This window comes from Dasypus novemcinctus, chromosome 1 (assembly GCF_030445035.2).
Source record: "Dasypus novemcinctus isolate mDasNov1 chromosome 1, mDasNov1.1.hap2, whole genome shotgun sequence".
Taxonomy (NCBI): Eukaryota; Metazoa; Chordata; class Mammalia; order Cingulata; family Dasypodidae; genus Dasypus; species Dasypus novemcinctus.
In genome coordinates this window covers 33,154,968-33,173,813 of record NC_080673.1, presented here as the reverse complement: position 1 = coordinate 33,173,813, position 18,846 = coordinate 33,154,968, and the positions used below count along the sequence as shown (strand labels likewise).

The 18,846-nt window shown below is 38.5% G+C and overlaps 1 protein-coding gene across 1 annotated transcript in view; it reads right to left on the bottom strand.

Annotated features, from left to right (window-relative positions):
* SPMIP2 (sperm microtubule inner protein 2) overlaps window positions 1-18,846 on the bottom strand; it is a 111,034-nt gene that overhangs the window by 35,869 nt on the left and 56,319 nt on the right. The window contains exon 3 of the mRNA XM_058277375.1: window positions 10,529-10,587. Within this exon, the coding sequence (XP_058133358.1) occupies window positions 10,529-10,587 (59 nt within the window). The remainder of the gene's footprint in view (window positions 1-10,528; window positions 10,588-18,846) is intronic.

Genomic DNA, 18,846 nt, shown 5'->3' with positions numbered 1-18,846 from the left:
TTATATTCTATTGTTTCAACTGGTTTATGGATATACACTAAAGGTTATTGTTACTCTGTCATAAATCACTTGCAGAGATGTTGGTGATTTTAAGAATGTTTGATATTATTGAGATCAGGACATTTTTGTGGCTTTCCATAATGGAGTATATAATAGCGAAATGAAAGCAAGCCATGAAAGCAAGCCAAACATTTGTAACATGCCTTGTCCTTTTTTTTCTAAGCATTTTTTAAGTACAGAAACTGTGCCCGGGCCTAGAATTTTAGCTCATCTGTTTACTTTTAGTTTGCAGTACGTGATTTGATTTTATTGGTATAAACTGTCAGTTTGATTTCAGTAGCTGCTGTTTCTGGAACCCTGATTTGCAGACACTGAACCAGACTTGAAGATCTACAGCTCTTTATATCTACAATACTGAAAATCATAGACAATAGGCCAGGGAATTGGTAGTACCTCTTTCTTCACATTTTAGCATCTTTCTTAATTTGCATGGAAAGTAGTTTGCAGGAAGGCCACCTATCGAAAGGAACTGGACTTTTTCCCACCTGGGCAGCAAATAATAGATCTAATAAGTTTTCTTGTTAATAATAACAAGATATTGTTAATAACAACAAGAAAGGCTAGTCTTTAGCCTTTCTTTCAAAACTAGTAGCATCCTGTCCTCTTGCTCTATTCTGAGAGGAGAAATTCATTCACTCAACGACAATCATAAACTCTACATAAACCATACATCCCGCATTTCTTCCTTATAGCACCTACTCTGATAGCTGTTAAATGACCATTTGCATAGTAGGCTATTTCTTGGCTGTCTCCCCTAACAGAATGTAAGGAAGGCAGAAACCAGACTGTCTTGTTCACTCCTGAATCCCCAGGCTTAACAAGGTGCCTGGCACGTAGTTGGCACTCAGATATTTATTGAATGCATAAATTGGTGCAGATTATGCTTCTGACGCTGCAACAGGGACAACCACAGGAGCTCTGTACTGACCTGACTACAACAGAGGCTTCTGGGAGCCGAGGCTCCCAAGAGGAGGCTGGGGCGGCAGAAGGAGACCCAGTGGAAGAAACTGGAAAGATAGTTTTTAGTTAAAAGAACCTAAAGGGTCAGAGTAAGAATGACTGCTTATGACCTTAAAAACAACAGAACTTTGCACTGAAAGCTTACAGAAATCCCTCTAATGTGCCAGGCACACGACAGCCTTAAAAATAGAAAGCTGTCAAGATTTATGAACATTTTGAGGGAAACAACTCCAAGGAAAAACACGCATTTATGTTCCAATGTATTTTTAAATAGTGGCTGTCATTAAGTCTGCTAGTTTAACAACTGGCTTTGGCAACATTTCCCATTATGGAATAAAACAGGCAATTTTCTACACACCACCCAACTAACACCAAATACAGGAACACCATACACCTTTCTGAATAAACAGGGCTGTTTATTCAGGTCAGTGAATATTTCTTTAGCAGTGAAAGTCCTGGTTTAAGGCTGAAATTTTTTTGACTTAGAAGCCCTACCTACTAAAATTGTATTTGACTATCGCTATTTCTCCCAGTTTTAAAATTGTTTTTTTCTTTTTACCAATATAAAATGGTTGCACATGTTCATAAAATAGTGCTACTTATTTTCCATTTTAACAAAATAACTTATATATGTCCATAATACATGTAAATAGTAATTAAAATACTTATAATGAAAAAACACTCCCATTTTCTCCTGGTGACACATTTCATTAACTTCTCCTTTCACTCCTAAAAATGTCCTATTTTGGGTGATAAATTATAATTCCCTATTTAGTGAGCACTTAGTATGTACCAGGTACTCTTCTAAGAGCTATATATGTAACAATACATGTATCAACCCATTAACCCAGGGGAGTAGATTCTGTTATCATTTTACAGCTTGGGAAAGTGAGGCGTAGAGTTATTTGTCCAAGGTGTCACAAATAATAGGTGGTAAAGCTGGGATTTGGAGCCTTGCTCTTCATCACTATTTAGCTATTTCTTCATAATGGCTCATTATCTCTCTTCTAGGGACTATTAGTTTATTTTGACTTATGAATTCAGATACAGTGTTTGACTTTCTTTTAGTTAAAGCTTTGTGCATCTCCTTTATTATTTCCTTGATAGTAATAAATTCCTAGTGAAATAAGCTTTCTTGATTCTCAGGTCGGGGCTCTTTCAGGTCTACCATGCCGCATTCCTCCTCAGGTTGGGTGCTTGCTAGCTAATCCTACGATTATGAAAAAGCAGACAACAGGAAGGCAGAGTGGAAGTGTCGATGCTCTGAAAAGAACCGTGTCTCTGTGACACTCAAGGAAATGAAAAGTTAGGGGAGGTTGTAGTTCATTCTGGTGCTTTAAAGCTTGTGATTCTCTCAGCTGCATGGCAGATTTCAGTTTAGTTGTCCCTACCTTGGGATTTGCAGCATCCTTGACTCCCCCATCTACCATCTATGGTAGTCCACAGGAATTTGAAGTGTTCCTTAGGACATTATTCCTAGGACAGATCTACAAATCGGCAAGTAAGAGGCAAATAGCATGAGCCCCCAGTCGGCAAAGAGACAACTGTGGCATCAAATTAGGCCAGCAGCATATCAGTAAGTTCTTTTTGGAACACTGTTTCTCCATGAATAACTCTGTTGACTTCAGAGTCTCACCAAGGCTTTCATTTTCAGGTGTAAACAATTCACCCAAGGAGGTAGCCAGAGATTTCCTAAAATGTGCCTTCTAAGCCCAGTTTAAATGTCACTGCTCTCAAGAAGACTTCATGACTTGAACTCCTCCAACTTCTCAAGCCTGAACCATATCACTTTGTGCTCTTATGAGCACAATAGGACTGGAATTTGTCTTTTTGTTTTGTTTTGTTTTTGTTTGTTTTTTTAAATTTCTCTTCCCTTTCTCTCCCCTCCCCCTCCCAGTTGTCTGCTTTCTGTGTCCATTTGCTGTGTGATCTTGTGTGTCCACTTGTATTCTTGTTGGCAGCACCTGAATCTGTGTCTCGTTTCGTTGCGTCATCTTGCTGCATCCCCTCTGCGTGTGAGCGGCGCCATTCCTGGGCAGGCTGCACTTTTTCGCACTGGGCAGCTGTCTTACGGGGCACACTCCTTGCACGTGGGGCTCCCCTACGCGGGGGACACCCCTGTGTGGCACGGCACTCCTTGCGCACATCAGCCCTGCACATGGGCCAGCTCCACATGGGTCAGGAGGCCCTGGGTTTGAACCTTGGACCTCCCACGTGGTAGGCGGATGCCCTATCTGTAGGGCCAAATCCCCTTCTCTGGGATTTGTCTATCTGATTTCAATAAATATGTATTGAGTTCCCCAAGCACTGTGTTAAATGTAAGGGACATAAAAGGATAAGATTCTTCCATGCCCCACAACCTCATAGAGAAGAAAGTTCTGCCATGGAGTTAAGTCACAGTCTTCTAAGAGGAACCTGAAGGGAAGGTCAATGGGGGATTTTAAAGGCAACACAAAGGAGCAACCAGTGAAGCTTTGTTTTGAAGCATGAGTTGGAGCTTTCAGACAGTAAGACCCATTTCTTCCTGTGAGCTGCCACAGCAAACTGCTTTCCACTCTGCCTTATCCTATTGCATTAAACTCTAATTATTGTATCATATTTTTACTTTCCCTGATCTACTATGAGCTTTAAGATGGCAACTGCCATGTCTTATTCACCTTTGTTTCCCAATGCTTTGCATAGTAAACACATAGTAGGTGCTTAATAAATTTTTTGAATGAAGACTGAATGTTGAATTCCTAACTTTGTGAATAGATCAAAGAAACAGGGCATGCTTTGTGAGTAAGTTTGAAAGATACTGCAGAAAGAACAAATCACAAGTGCAAAAGATGCATACAAGAACATGGCGGTGGGAGATAATTTCTAGGGATGCAAGTTCATCTACTTGAGCTCCTACTGCAAGAAAGTGCTTTCCCTGTCTGAGTAGCTAACTGAAATAGTCAGCGACTGATGAAAATCAAGATTGCTCAGTTACTCCAATGCTCTGCATGAGTTTTCCATAGGTTCCCTCTGAGGGTAATGCAGAGAAGGAAGCAGGAAAGATTTAGGGTGGAGAGTTTCGAAAAGTTCCGTATAAATTCCTTTCTGATCTTTAAACGGTAGGGGATCCAGGATGTATTTGCTTTGTATGGCAAACACAATCAGCTTTAATTCTCCTCTTTTGGTAACTTGAGATTGCTGGCTTGATATTTTAACTTTAAAGGAATGGATTTTACATTTGCTGATTCACTATCTCAGAAGTAAAGAAAACGAATGCATTATAGAAGGAAGCAAAATTTACCAACTAATCAGTTTCCTTTGATTTCGATTTGAAAAGGACATGATTTGCGAAGATTTGATGGAATAGTGAGTAAAAAGAATTACAAGGACAAATCATTGTCCCTTCCCAGTCTTTTCTACCTCTAAATCAATGTGGCTTTAGAGAAACCGATTGCCTTCACGATGAATCCCATGCTCACTGCTTAATAACACGAGGAGTAATTACAACCACCAAAATTCGAAGTTGTATTCCAGAGTAAACAGACAGAGCTAAAGAAGTTCTATCCCTGGGAATAACAATTTTTCTAGGCTTCAGTGATGGGAATATCTAACATAAAAGATTCTTGTAATAGGAAGTTTGTTCTCAGAAAACAAGAGAGACAGATACATCCTGAAATCAGCCTTGGAACTTTTTAAAGCTCGGAAGACTCTTCAGTAGCGGTGTGTAGGTTCTAAGGAATTCACTAATTTTTTCTCTTTTCTGTTATTGGGGAAATATATATATATATATAATGTAAAATTTGCCATTTAACTATTTTTAAGTGTGCCATTCAATTCCAATAATTACATTCACAATGTTATGAAACCATCACCACTATCGATCTCTAAACATTTTTATCATCCCAAACAGAAACCCATATCCATAAAGTAATAACTCCCAAAACCTCTTTCCCCCAAATCCCAAGTGACTTCTAACCTGCTTTTTGTCTTTATGGATTTGCCTATTCAGATATTTCACTTCAGTGGGGTCATGCACTATTTGTCCTTTCATGTCTGGCTTATTTCATTTAGCCTACTGGTTTCAAATTCCATCCATGTTGTAGCATGTATCAGATCTTCATTCCTTTTATGACTGAATAATATTCTACTGTGTGTATATACCACATTTTGTTTATCCATTCATCAGTTGATGGGCACTTGGGTTGTTTTCATTTTTTGGCTTTTGTGAATAATGCCGCTATCTATAAACATCCCTGAGCTAATGTCTGCTTGTGTCATTGTTTCAGTTCTTTTGGATATATACCTAGGAGTAGAATTGCTAGGTCATATAGTAGTTTTATATTTAACTTTTTGAGGACCCACCAAAGCCACTTCTTGAAACAAAATTTTAAAGTCCTTGCCACTTCGTTTGCCAGCACATTCTCCTGTGATCTCTCTTACTTGACTGTGAACTGTCTCTCTGTTCCCTATCTATGTTTATTACTCTTGTTTAAATTAGAAGTCTTGTATGTATATATTGGAAAGCACCCAGTTGTGCAAACAGAAAAGACCATATGAAAATGAGTTAAACATTGGGTCACAAATCCAGAGAAACTTGAGATATCTAAAACAAAAGGATGTTTCCCTTAATTCAGAAAGAAAAAAAAAAAAGTTAATCCACACCCAGTTACCGTAGTCATTCTCTATCAATGTACATTGCATTGAAATCTTCCACTTTCATCTATTGTCCTTGAAAGTCTCTGAGAAACTTGAAAGAAAGGGCTCTGCTTATTAATTTTTTACATTCTGAACTCCTGGCATATAGCAAATCTTCATTTCACATTTTTTGAAGTGCATTTCAATATGCAATAAATTGCCTGACACACCATTGACTTAATAATAGCTTTACATGGGGGAATACTATATTTGTACACTACATTTGTAAACAACTATTATAAAACATATCCTGATTTCAGATAGATTAAAATTTTAAAAGTTTGTCTCAGAATGGAGGAAATCCTGTAATTGTCCTAGACTGGATTTCTCATCTCAAAACAGAGTGGCCTTTTGCCTCCATTATCTGAGCAAACAGACATTCTTTAGTTCTGGTGATATTGGCTAAAAAGCTTTTGCTGACGCCACTGACAACCTCCAGATATTTCTCTGCTATTGTATTCCTTGATTTCTCTGTGTCTCATGCTAAACTCTCTTCCTCGAAATTCTTCACTGGCTTCTGTAGCCTTCTATTGTCTCGAGGAGCCTGCCTCTACTGCTCCTTTTGTCTTCTTCTTCTCCATTGGCTCCCATCCCTCTTGCCCTCAATGGGGGCAATTACAGACTCAGTTCCCTCCTTTTCCCAGCTGTGACCAGTGGTTTTCAACCCTGGTGCCCATCAGAATCACTTGGAGACCTCTTTTAAAATGTCCAAGCCAACGTCCCAACCTCGACCAGTGGACTCTGAATTCCTGGAGTCAGTCAACTTGAACTGAAATGTTAGCTCTGTGACCCTTGGTCTCTAAAATTCAATTTCTTCACCTGTAAAATCTGGACAGTGTTAATCAGTATCTGCTTCATCAGGTTGCTGTAGACATGCTTTTTTCCCCCCCATCATCACAGCAAATACCGTCTCACCTTTTCTCCATTTATTTAAAATCTACCTTTCTTTGAAAGCTCAACTCAAATCTCACATCCCCATTAAGGCTTCTCCCTGACCCAGCCCTCCATAAGCCTGATTTATTTGGGTTTGTTGGCAAAGCACGTGGGCAACTCAGTGATGAGCCTACATAAGTGATTAGTCTCCTAATTGAGCTTTCTTCTAATGCTCTTCTGTCACCTTTCTATCCAGTCTCCAATAAAGCACCAATATTCCAGAGTGATCATTTTTTTAAAAATTCTGATCATATTGCTTCCTGTTTTTAACTTCCCAATGAATTTTCTTGGTTCTTAGATTAAAATCCAAATTCCCTAATCTGACCCACAAGATTCTATGTAATCTTGCTTCAATCTCCATTGCTCTCTTTTTTTAAAGATTTATTTTATTTATTTCTCTCCCCCCACCTTTTGTTCTCACTGTCTCTTAGTTCTCTTTTTAGGATGCACTGGGACTCGAACCCAGGACCTTCCATGTGGGAGGGAGTCTCCCAATGGCTTGAGCCACCTCTGCCCTCACTTGTTATGTCTCTCATTGTGTTTCCTCATGGTTATTCTTCATTGCATCATCTTGTGTCAGCTCGCTGCACTAGTCCATTGCATCAGCTTACTTTCTTGCTTGTCCTTTTTAGGAGGCACTGGGAACCGAACCCAGGACCTCCCATGTGGTAGGTAGGTGGGTACCCAACTGCTTGAGCCACATCTGCTTCTCCCCCATTGTTCTTTAGAATCTACCATATTGGCCCTAATTTGATATAGTCTTTCCTACCTCCCGGCCTTTGCTCATGCTGGTCCTTCTTCTAACAATCATCTTATACTCATCTTTTCAGTGTCAACTTCATAATCACTTCCTCAGTAAATACTTCTCTGACCCTTATTCCAGATTGGAGTCCCTGGTTAAACCCTCTCTAATTTCCTATAAATACTTTTTGTAATTAAATGTTTTCTCATCACTGGTGGAATAGGACAGTCAAAAAGGATATTCAACTTGATCGTAATATACTTCTATTTGGTTTGATTTGTTATCATATGCATGAATTGTATTTGTAATTTTAAAATATTATTTCAAAAGCATGAAAACACTATAAATCTTTGTAAAAGTCATACAATTATTTTTTTAATGTCTCTCTCCTCCCTTAGAATATAGGTTCTAGAATCTAACAGTGCCTTGAACATGGGAAGTGGCAAATAAATATTTGTTGAGTGAATGCTATTCACTGAGATGAACAGAACATAAAAGCTGGTTGGGAGGCCAAGCATTAAACTTACTCTCACACAGGAAAAAGATGGTCATCAGTCCAAATCGGAGAGTGCCAAGGGATCGGGTACACCTGGGGCACTCCAAGTCAGGATTCTCCTGAGGGCGTCTTGACAGACCAAGAGTGAGGCAGGAAAACTTTTTTTTTAATATATTTTTTTTATTAGAAAAGTTGTAGGTTTACAGAAAAATCTTGCAAACTGCCCCCCCAAAAGTCCACATATATACCCTCCCCTATTATTAATACCTTGCATTAGCGTGGCACCTTTGTTATAATTAATGAAAGAATATTATTATAATGGTTAATGGTACTATTAACTATAGTCCATGGTTTACATTAGGGTTCACTGTGTATACAGTCCTCTGGTATTTTTAAAAATTCTATTAAAATACATAGAATTTCCCCTTTTTTAACTGTATTCAAATATACAATTCAGTGCTATTAATTTCATCACCACTATCCATTACCAAAACTTTTCCATCATCTCAAAGAGAAATTCTATACCAATTAGCAGTGGAGGTGCTTAGAGTCTTGAGAAGGAGGTGGCAATCAGGTTATTGGCATCTGGCTAGTTAGAGATAGAACCCAGCTAGATGCTGCAGGTCCAGAGGGTCATCAGTGCTTTATCATTTTTTTTTAACTTCTCTAGTTGTAGTTTTCTAGGTATGATTTTCTTCACTATTCCTTTGACACTCAACATTTGCAAATTGGTTTATATATATATATATATATATATATATATATTCATATATTTTTACCAATTGAATCCACAATCCCTTAAGTACGAAGTCTTTTTTTTCATAAGCTTTCTGTATTCTCATGACCTGGCACAATGCATAGCACATTCCCTAGAAATGAATGTAGCCAACATTCTTTCATCAATGAAAATGTTCAAAGCTTTGATATTTCTCAGCTACTTTCTAATAAGTTTTCTTTCTTGAGATTTATTTTATCTATTTACACATCCCCCCTTGTTGTTTGTACTCACTGTGTGCTTGTCTTCTTTTTAGGAGGTGCCGGAAACCGAACACAGGACCTTCCATGTGGTAGGTGGGGGCCCAATTGTTTGAGCCACATCTGCTTCCCTCTAATAAGTTTGTTTTTTTAAATTTTTATTTCTCCCCCCGCACCCCACCCACCCACTTGTCTGCTTTCTGTGTCCATTTGCTGTTTGTTCTTCTGTGTCTGCTTGTATTCTTGTCAGCGGCACCCGGCATCTATGTCTTTTTTTGTTGCGTCATCTTGCTGCGTCAGCTCTCTGTGTGTGAGGTGCCATTCCTGGGCAGGCTGCACTTTTTCACACTGGGCAGCTCTCCTTACGGGGCACATTTCTAGTGTGTGGGGCTGCCCTATGTGGGGGACATCCCTGCGTGGCATGGCACTCCTCGTGCGCGTCAGCACTGCACGTGGGCCAGCTCCACACGGGTCAGGAGGCCCTGGGTTTGATCCTTGGACCTCCCATGTGGTAGGCGGATGCCCTATCCGTTGGGCCAAATCGCTTCCCTCTAATAAGTTTTTATATTTAAATAAGTGCAGCAAATTTTCATATTTATTTCACTAGTGTTTGTTGAGGATTTACTGATTTTCAATGGCCTTTAATATTTTCCTTTTCTTGGAAGTATTTGATAGACCATTTTGCCTCTGCAAAAACAGATCAATTTCTGCACCCATGCAGTGTTATCTGAACAAATGAAGTGGAGTATTTTTAGAAGAACATGTGCCTTTCATGCAATAAAGTGTAACTATTTCATGATGGCATTAAAAATAGGATATGCTTTATAAGTTATAGGACATGTCCAAAAAGATCTTTCATTGCCCTGGATTTGTGTTTTAGGAACTAAGAAGCTTTTGGAATGGCATTTGAGGGCTTGTCTCTATTTGATGTGGTTTATGTCATTGAATAGTAGAAAGAGAATAAAATCCAATAATTTTGCACGTTTATGGCTGTATCCTTAAACAATTAAAATGAGGTGAAATAGGCTCTAAGAAACCCTTACCTCCAAAAATCCAAGGATAACAAAGGCAATCTTGAATCCGCAGTCTTGTAAGAGCAGTGCTGATTAATCCCTTCCTTCTTAAGAATCTGAATTATACGCTACATCTACATAACAAGCCTAGTTCTTGCTCTTTTCCCAGTAATTGACTATAACTTGAACAAGGTATGTTTAATTTAGGTTAGAGGCCACCTTAAAATAGCGTGAATAACCCCTTACGTGACTTCAATAGAATTGAGTTTATTAACCAAGATTACTCATTATGGTGGTTTCTAGGCCAACAGCATGAAATGAGCTTTTTTTAACCAAAAAATTAATGTTGTTTTTTCCAAAGGAAGGATTATTTATATTGTTAAAGCTAATCTACTCATCCTATTGCCTGATCGAAATTCATTTCCTCTCTATTCTAACAGTTTCTTACTCCATGTTTGCCTTATCTCTTTTCCCCTTTAGTAAAAACCTAGTAGATAGTGAAAATTTATTGTGTTTATTAGGAATAAAAACACGCACCAAAAAAAAAAAGCCCTACAGGAAGTGAGAAGAAATTAAATGGTAATATACCCCAAAGTTAAAAATTAATTAACTCTTATTAATTTAGGAAGGACTCACATTAATCAATTAATTAAAAATGTATTACTCTATGCTTACCATGGGCTTTGATATCTGTGGGTTATTTGATCCATAGCACAATGACTTATTTCTCCATACTGTAAAAAAAAAAAAAAAAAAATCAATGTATCATAGTTTCAAGAAAAATAGGCACCCCCGTGATTAAGGGTCTACCTGCCTCGTCAAAAAGAAATTCAGGCTGAGAAATTAGATAGGAAATGCTAGATTCAGTTAAAAGATGATCAGGGAAGAAGGTGGTCTTTTGATTCATGAACTGAGAGAAAAAGCATAAGAAGTGAAATAAATAAGATCCTGTGTGCTTTTCTTTCTCTCTTTGTAAAAGGAGGGATGCCTGGTGGCAGTGAGGGTATATCCCATAATCCCCAAGCTCCTTTCTCTATATATGATTCCGTGTTTATATGAGCAGACATTCTAAATGCCTACTTATCATTTTGGCTAAACACTTTAGCTCTTTTCACTTTATCTTATCCTCACCAAATTAGAAAATGTGGCAGCAATAAGGCAGGAAAGGCGCTGCATTATAGACAGCCCGTGATAAAGGGTAGATCTGAGAATTCCTTTCAAAAAGCATAATTTAGAATGTTGATAAAGTAGTTGGTAGCTTAGAACCAGTTTCCACATTAAAAAATAATTCCCTCACCCTCCCACCTGGACTGAAATAATCTCTGTATCCTGACTTGTTCTCCCCAGGAACTCTCCAATGGATGGCACATCGTATGAATAAGCAAGGGGAAGAGAGCTGTCAAATTTACATTGACAAGGGATCGGCTTACAATCATTTGTCCCTTTTCCATAGTAGAGTTGGGAAACACTGACATGGATTATCAAAAAATATTTCACTTCAGTTCGGAATGTGCTTTTTACTATATTGATATGGGATACTATATTCAAAACATCTCAAAAGTAACAAAATCTTATTTTGATAATTTCAACATCAGAGGAATTACCTAGTATGTTTTTATTATCTTCCTTTTCATCTCTCCCTTTTCCCTCAAACTTTGGTTTAGGGTGACTATCCTGGTTGACTGCTTCAAAGTTATTTGTGTTGGGTAAAACAGATCTATTTACTTATGTCATCCTTCATCGCTTCTCACTCTTTAGTGTCCACATATAAAATAAGTAAACACAGGAAGGGACTAGATTTTAAGGCATGGTTGCCCCAGTATTCCACAGAAAATCTGAAACGGGATAATCTGGGTACAGTGGAATGATCATGACATAGCTTTATTTTTCAGTTGATTCTGATCCCATAAATCCCTGGAAATTAACTTTATCCATTGATTTCATAAATAACTTTATTATCAGCTTCTGAACAAATTTTCTAGGACTAGGAAATCTTCTTTAATTTTATGTCATTCACATTTTTAATAACCAAAAGTTGCATCCTTTTAACTTGGAAAGACTTTTCTTAGAAACAAAATAACAGATTCTTATTTAGAATTTTTTTGCATTTCTCCTGTAGATATTAATGTAAAATGTCAAATTTGTTCATCAAAATAGGCAGAACTTTGTCTTAATTTATTTTAATTTATTAATGAAATCCATCATGATTTATTTGGACAACCATGGTTAGCATGGTTTAAAGCTAATGAAATTCAGAATCAAAAAATCATTTTTCTACTGGTCAGTTATTTGTAAGAATAAAAGAAAAGGCCAATTCAAAAAATAGCTCATCATCTTCATAAGAACAGTTAACAATCAATTAGCATATTCTCTGTCCTAAGTAAATTAGTAAGGACCTTTTACACTTATTTTAAATGCTTTTAACCAACAAATATGATAATAACTCCAAATTGGATATTTCCAGAAAGCAACTTTTAAAAAGTCCAGGCCTTAAGAAAATGGAAATAACTTGCTAACTACATTCAAATACTGTGAGTTAGACACAATTGCTGAAATGTACTAAAACTGTTAAATTTGAGTTAAATTAATTGCAGACATTTGGGCCTTATGCTGTTTAAAAATTAAAATCATTCCTTGAAACTGTCACTTTTAATCTCAAACCACCTCTGCTCTAGTCCTGACATACTTAGGAAATGTGTGTGTTGGTTTACTGAGGAATCCTCTTACTTTGTTGCAATACTTGACTCAAAATGCTTTTCTTGGCATGTCCAATTTTTACTTTCTTTAATAGAAAGAACCCTTTTCCACCTCTGTAACTATGAGGTCTTTCTCAGCAGTAGGACAAATACAATAGCAATGTATTTCAAGAATGGGTAGGCACTAGGGTTTCTCTTCTCCAACCTCCTCCTTGGTAACATTGAGCTCTTAGTTCCAAATGTTTCCGTGGAAAATCCCCAGAGGCTACCTTTTCTTATGCTAATATATTATTTCTTCACTTGCCTCAATTCACAAAATATTACTGTTAACCCCCTAGATATCTGTCTTTTCACAGCTAGTGAAAAGCATTTTCCCATTATTGTAGCGGGTCCCCAAATTGCGTAATTTTGCCTACTCTAGACGGGAGCTATTGAAGGGAGAAAAGGGGCATAAAGGTCTTTGTATTTGGTGGAGCATTTGAAGTATTCTTTTTACATTCACTGCAAGAGTAGAAACAAAACATGTCTTTCTGAAAAATGTCAGTGTTTAAGGCATGGATTCTGTGATGTATTTTTCTTATTAAAAAGCAAAAATGCCCAATGCAGAGGCCCCTACTTCGTTTTATGCAACATTGTATATGGGTTTGAGTACCAATGTGAGCGATATCCTGCTCTTTTGTTTGTTTAACTGAAGAATTTTTAAATAATTTTAATTAGTACATCAGTGTTCGTTGAATACACTACACTTGGGTTTTGTGAGTTTGTAGACGAGTTTCCCAGTATCTGTTTTCTGTGGAATATGCACATATGGGCAACATGACCCATCACATTTCTAATGTGCTTATCATTATATAATTTAAAAATTCATGCTGGTTCCAACTACTAGGAATATTTCCAAAAGAACTGAAAGCAGGGACTTGAATAGATATTTGCACAGCGATGTTCTTGGTGGCATTACACACAATTCCCAAAAGAGGGAAGCAACCTGAGTATCCATCAATCAACGAATGAACAAAATTGGTATATACATACAATGGAATATTATTCAGCATTAAAAAGGAATGAAATTCTGATACAGGCGACAACATGAGTGAACCCTGAAGACATCGTGTTGTGTGAAATAAGTCAGACATGAAACAACAAATACTGCATGCTCTCACTGATATAAATACTTAGAATAAGCAAACTCTGAGTCAGGTCACCAGGGTGAAGCAGGCTAGTAATATAGGCAATCAATAGACAGATCTGGAACCTGACAGAGAGTGCACGTGGACATCAATAACCCCCAAGATGGCTGCCGGAAGACCCCACCCCCAGGATTCTGCCATTCAGAACAAAGACTTCTTCTGGAAGCCCAGAGAATCCTGATACTCCCCAAGGACTTTACCATTGGGCCCTCATGGGGGCTTGATAGGTGGGGTGATCAATCAAAACAGCAAACAGCTGGAACCCCTCCCCTGCCATTAGCAAAGGGGTGGAATAATTAACAGCTCAAAAAGCAGGCGGGAGGCCTGAATGAGCGCTTGCTCTCCTGCCTGTGGACCAGTTCCTGCCCTCTGCACACCGTTCTCGCCATTTTTCCTCAGCCACATGGCCAGGCCACACAAGTAAACCTGGGCATTTATAATCCATAACGGGGCATCGTACCTTGTAAATTAGCCCACGTCACCATTTTTCAACCCTTTCCTTTCTACCTGGGACCCCTGATCTGTTATTTTTCTCCCATTTCTCGTCCCTCCCTGTCTGAATAAATTACTGGCCTAACTCACCTGGAATGCTCTTGAAATTCATTTCTGCAGCATAGCCAAAAACCTAGATAGAATCTAGTAACAAGGGGCTGGATTGGGAGTACGGAATGGTGAGTTTATGCTTAAATTGTACAGAATTTCTATTCGGGTTGATTGTAAAGTTTCAGTAATGGATGGTGGTGATGGTAGCACAGCATTGTGAATGTAATTAACAGCACAGAAAGATATATCTGAATATGATTAAAAGGGGAAATTTTAGTTTGTATATATGTTAATAGAATAAAAATTAAAAGGAAAAGTGGAACCATGCAACACAGTGAAACCTATTGTAAAGGATGGACTATCCTTAATAGTACAATTATAAAAATGTTCTTTCATGCATTATAACAAATGTACCACACTAATGCAAGGTGTTAACAGGGTGGTATGTGGGAACTCCATATTTTATATATTTTATGCATGATATTTCTGCAACTTACAACTTCCCTATCAAAAAATTAAATTCATGCTGGCAAGAAAATATGGTATATATAGACATTAATGACACTAGATCCCATTTATTGAGGCTTAATGCACTGCACACTATGCCCTGGATACTATACTGCACTCTTGTTGTTGTTGTTTTACATTTTTTAGGAAGTACCTGGGATTGAACCTGGGACCTCCTACATGTGAAGCACACGCTCAACCACTGAGTTACACCCACTCCACTATGCTGCATTCTTTCTACACATTATCTCACTTAATCCATTCAAAGACACTCTAAGACGACAGGTAGAATTCTAAAACGGCCCCGTGATGCCCACCTCACATTCAGTCAAACACTGGTCTGATTCTTCAACTGGCAACTTTAGTTTATGTGCCACATTCAATTCTTCATTAAATCCACAAACACAGATCTGTCCTGAAAAGCAATATGAACACTAGTTGCCTCGTTTATTCCAGAGAGGACAAATGTCTGTTATTTTCTCCTGTACTCCTCGGGGATATAAGCATTTTCCTCATTCATTTTCTAATGCAAAATTACACTTAGGATTTCCTTTTAAAGCAAGACCAGAACACGCTCTTTTGGGAATTGTTACCATTTGTGATGGTCACCATTCTGGTTAGCCCATTAACCAGACTTGGTTGATGATCTCTACCAGGGTCTGAAATCTGAGCAGATTCCGCCATGATTGCTACAGAAAAGCCACACGAGAGCCTCCCAAGCCTTTCTGCACGCCCAGTGTGCTGTTTCTGAAGTATAATCAAGTGCCAGTTGTCACCGTTCTCACCCTTGGAGTTTTCTAATGTGTTTGGCACTGTTGTTAATTGAAAGGTTAAAAAACGTGTTTCCCCCAAGTTAATTGTCCAATTAGCGCCACAACACAGAATTACACTAGGGGTGGTAGCTCAGGCATGGAGAACAGTAACAAAATATCTAAGTTTCAGTAAAAAAGAAAAAAAGGTAAATAGTCTTCAAATGACTTTTATTGACTAAGCTAGGAATAGAATAATTCCCCATCTAAAGCACAGTTAAAATTCATTGGCACATTTTCTCAAAACTTTGCCAAAAAGATGGTATACAGGATTTTAGTGACCTTCAAGACAAATTACACTGCATCGATAATGTGTAAGATATACTTTCAAGAGAGGGTTATGTTTACCATGCTTGCAACGCAATTCATAATAACTTTTAAGCAGTGCACAGGCCTGTTGCCAAGCACTTAGAATATATCAGTTTATATACTCATCACAGTAAGCTTACGAGGTGGTTACTTTTATTTTTCCCACTTTACTGGAAAGACAACTAACCGAGAAATTAAATTGCTTGGTTAGATTTCAGTTGAGATCTGCCTGACTTCCAATCCTCAACTATAATTTTCAGCAGACTGGTGCTTACTATTTATACCCTGCATTCAATCATTCATTCATTCACTCCCTTGGTATTTATTGATAGTCATCTACCCCATGCTGACCACGAGGAGGTGGTGGATGGGAAAGTGATGTTGTTGTCAGTTCTAAATCAAACGAAATCTATCTCAGACATCAAGTTGCTTAAAGCCATTTGGAACATGGCTAGGTCTACACAATACCATTATTGGCTGTAGTTGTAATAAAAACTTCAACAGCAACATCAACAAAGACACTTTCATATTAATTCTTCTCTATCTGAAGAAGCTCAGTGTACATATTCCTGGAGCACTTACTTTCAGTGACATTTTCTTTGTGTCTAGAGAAAGAGCTAGGACCCCATTGCAGGGTCCCCTATGTCTAATTAATTGTTTCCGACTTTTTCAGTTTAAGGTTCCTTGAAATCCTAGATTCAGTCCTGGGAAAAGAATAGTTATCTCCAGATTTCTAGCCTTACTTGCTATACTTTCTATAAACTTTTGTCAATGGAGCCAAGGTACTCTGGGAGTACTGCTTGGTTGGGAAAATTATAATCCTAAATGGATGAGTTAGGAATTTCTACCAAAGACCTTAAACAGCTAGGTGAAATGCCAGGTTTGAAAGTGATATCCTTGGTATTTTATCCACCTGTGCCTGGGGTATGAGACCATACCAAACTTTCAAAATTCTTCAGCAATGTGTTTAAAAAAGCCTAACTGTGAAGTCCAAAACCACAGTTTCACTAGCACCCATTCTAATTTTCACCATCTTTTCTCAGCTTTGTATGTCTCTATCATTGAATAATAGTTGTGGAAAACTTACTGCATATGATTATTAACCTTAAAAGGCTTAATTTTTTAAAAAAAAGAGTGGTAAGAACATTTAGGCAAATATTCAAGATGTTATATTGAGCCCTACAAAAACTAGTAACCAGCATGGTTTCTTCATGCCCGTTCCTAAGTTTTCATGGTCTTGAAGCTTTCTTCAGTAAGGCATACAATACAGTCACCCACCGGGCTTCACATTACCTGGGTTCCTTTTGTTCCCCCTCCCACTTCCACATCTTCACTAAAGGTATAAAAATGAGGATGCGTTTGCTTTCCAATTTGTCCCTTATTATCAATAAAGTCGTCTCAGAGAGAGAGAGCCCCGTGGTGGGTGCGGCGGAGGCGGGGACGGCAGCAGCGCGGGGGGCGGCAGCAGGGCCTCACCGTCCCTTCCAAACACGCCGTCCGTGGGACCACGTGGGGCCACGTGCAGGCAGTGCAGCGCGAGGATACCCGCCCTCCCTTGTGGTCTCCCTGGACTGGCAGGGAAAGCAAGCTTCAAATTTAAATGTATTTTCTGGAAGTTCAGATGCAAGTAAGCTTTTTATAGGGAAAATCACTTCCTGCAATTTATTGGAGGAATACTGTCAAGCCAGGCTTTGTAAAATGGGGAAAATATAACATCTGTGTGTATGGAGGGTAATGGCGTTGATATATTTTTTTCAAGAAAAAGGAGGCCTCCTTCGGCAAAGTTTCTCCCCCTTCCCAGATGGTCAGCATGTGGCGCCTCCTCGCTAACGGTCTCCCGGGGTATCATAAAATGCATTACTTTATACAGCACTTAAGGACAAAAAGCGCTAATGTAATTATTTTTCTTTTAAACCACAAACTGTTAGGATGCAAATAACTATAAAAGGTGTGAAGTGAGAACGAACTGCACACCCATCTGGGAAGGAACGGCAGCAACCCAAAGGCATACTTAATTTTATTTCATTTCATTTTTTGAAGTGGCAGGGGCCAGGTATTGAACCTGGGACCTCGTATTTGGGAAGCCAGTGCTCAACTACTGAGCCACATAGCCACTGGTTGTAAGAAATGCTATGATTAATTGATTTAATATTGTCTTTGCGATCACACTGAGGAAGAGTGGGTTATCAAGTCCATTATTACATTGCTTCTGTGGGAAAACCAGATGACTTAAATCATTTTAAGAGGTCAGAGCGCAGGAGCAGAAAATGGGCATCAGGAAGCCAGCTAAGTGACCCTGCTGATGTTTGGGTCAAAGAAAGGACGTGGGAGAGATGTGACCAGCTAAGAACCCGCAGCAAAAAGCAACTCAGGTTAGCATGGGGTTGAAATTAAGGCGCAGACTGACTCCATATATTCTTGCAAAAACAACATTTACAGTTTGGTAGAGACCAAATTAAAAAAAAAAAAAAAGAAAAAGTGCTGCCCTTACATCTGAGATAATAACAAAAGAGTGGTCTTTTGTGCTTTATATACACATGTATTGTTAGGGCACTGTGGTCCCCATAAAAGTGAGTAGAAGATAGCTAAACAAATTCCAGAACAGAAACCTGATATTGTGATTTTTTTTTAACTGACCTCTGCAATGTGGGCCAAATTTTCCAGGTGTCATTCAGTCTGGGAGTTATTATCTTCCTGCCAAAAGCCAGATGATGTATAGAACCCCTCCTCGTGCCCCAAATAGAAGGTACCATTCCCAGGTAGGAAGCAGCTGCCCCAGGCATTTTACCCAGAGTCTATTGGAGGTTCCTGAGCGTCCTTAGCTGCCAGCCTTAGACAAACCTAATTACAGAGCAATAAATTAGGAAAAACAGCTGTTAGAGCTGTAAAAACCCAAGGGATGAAGGTTTGAGACACTGAGGACTCTCTGGAGTTCGACTGAA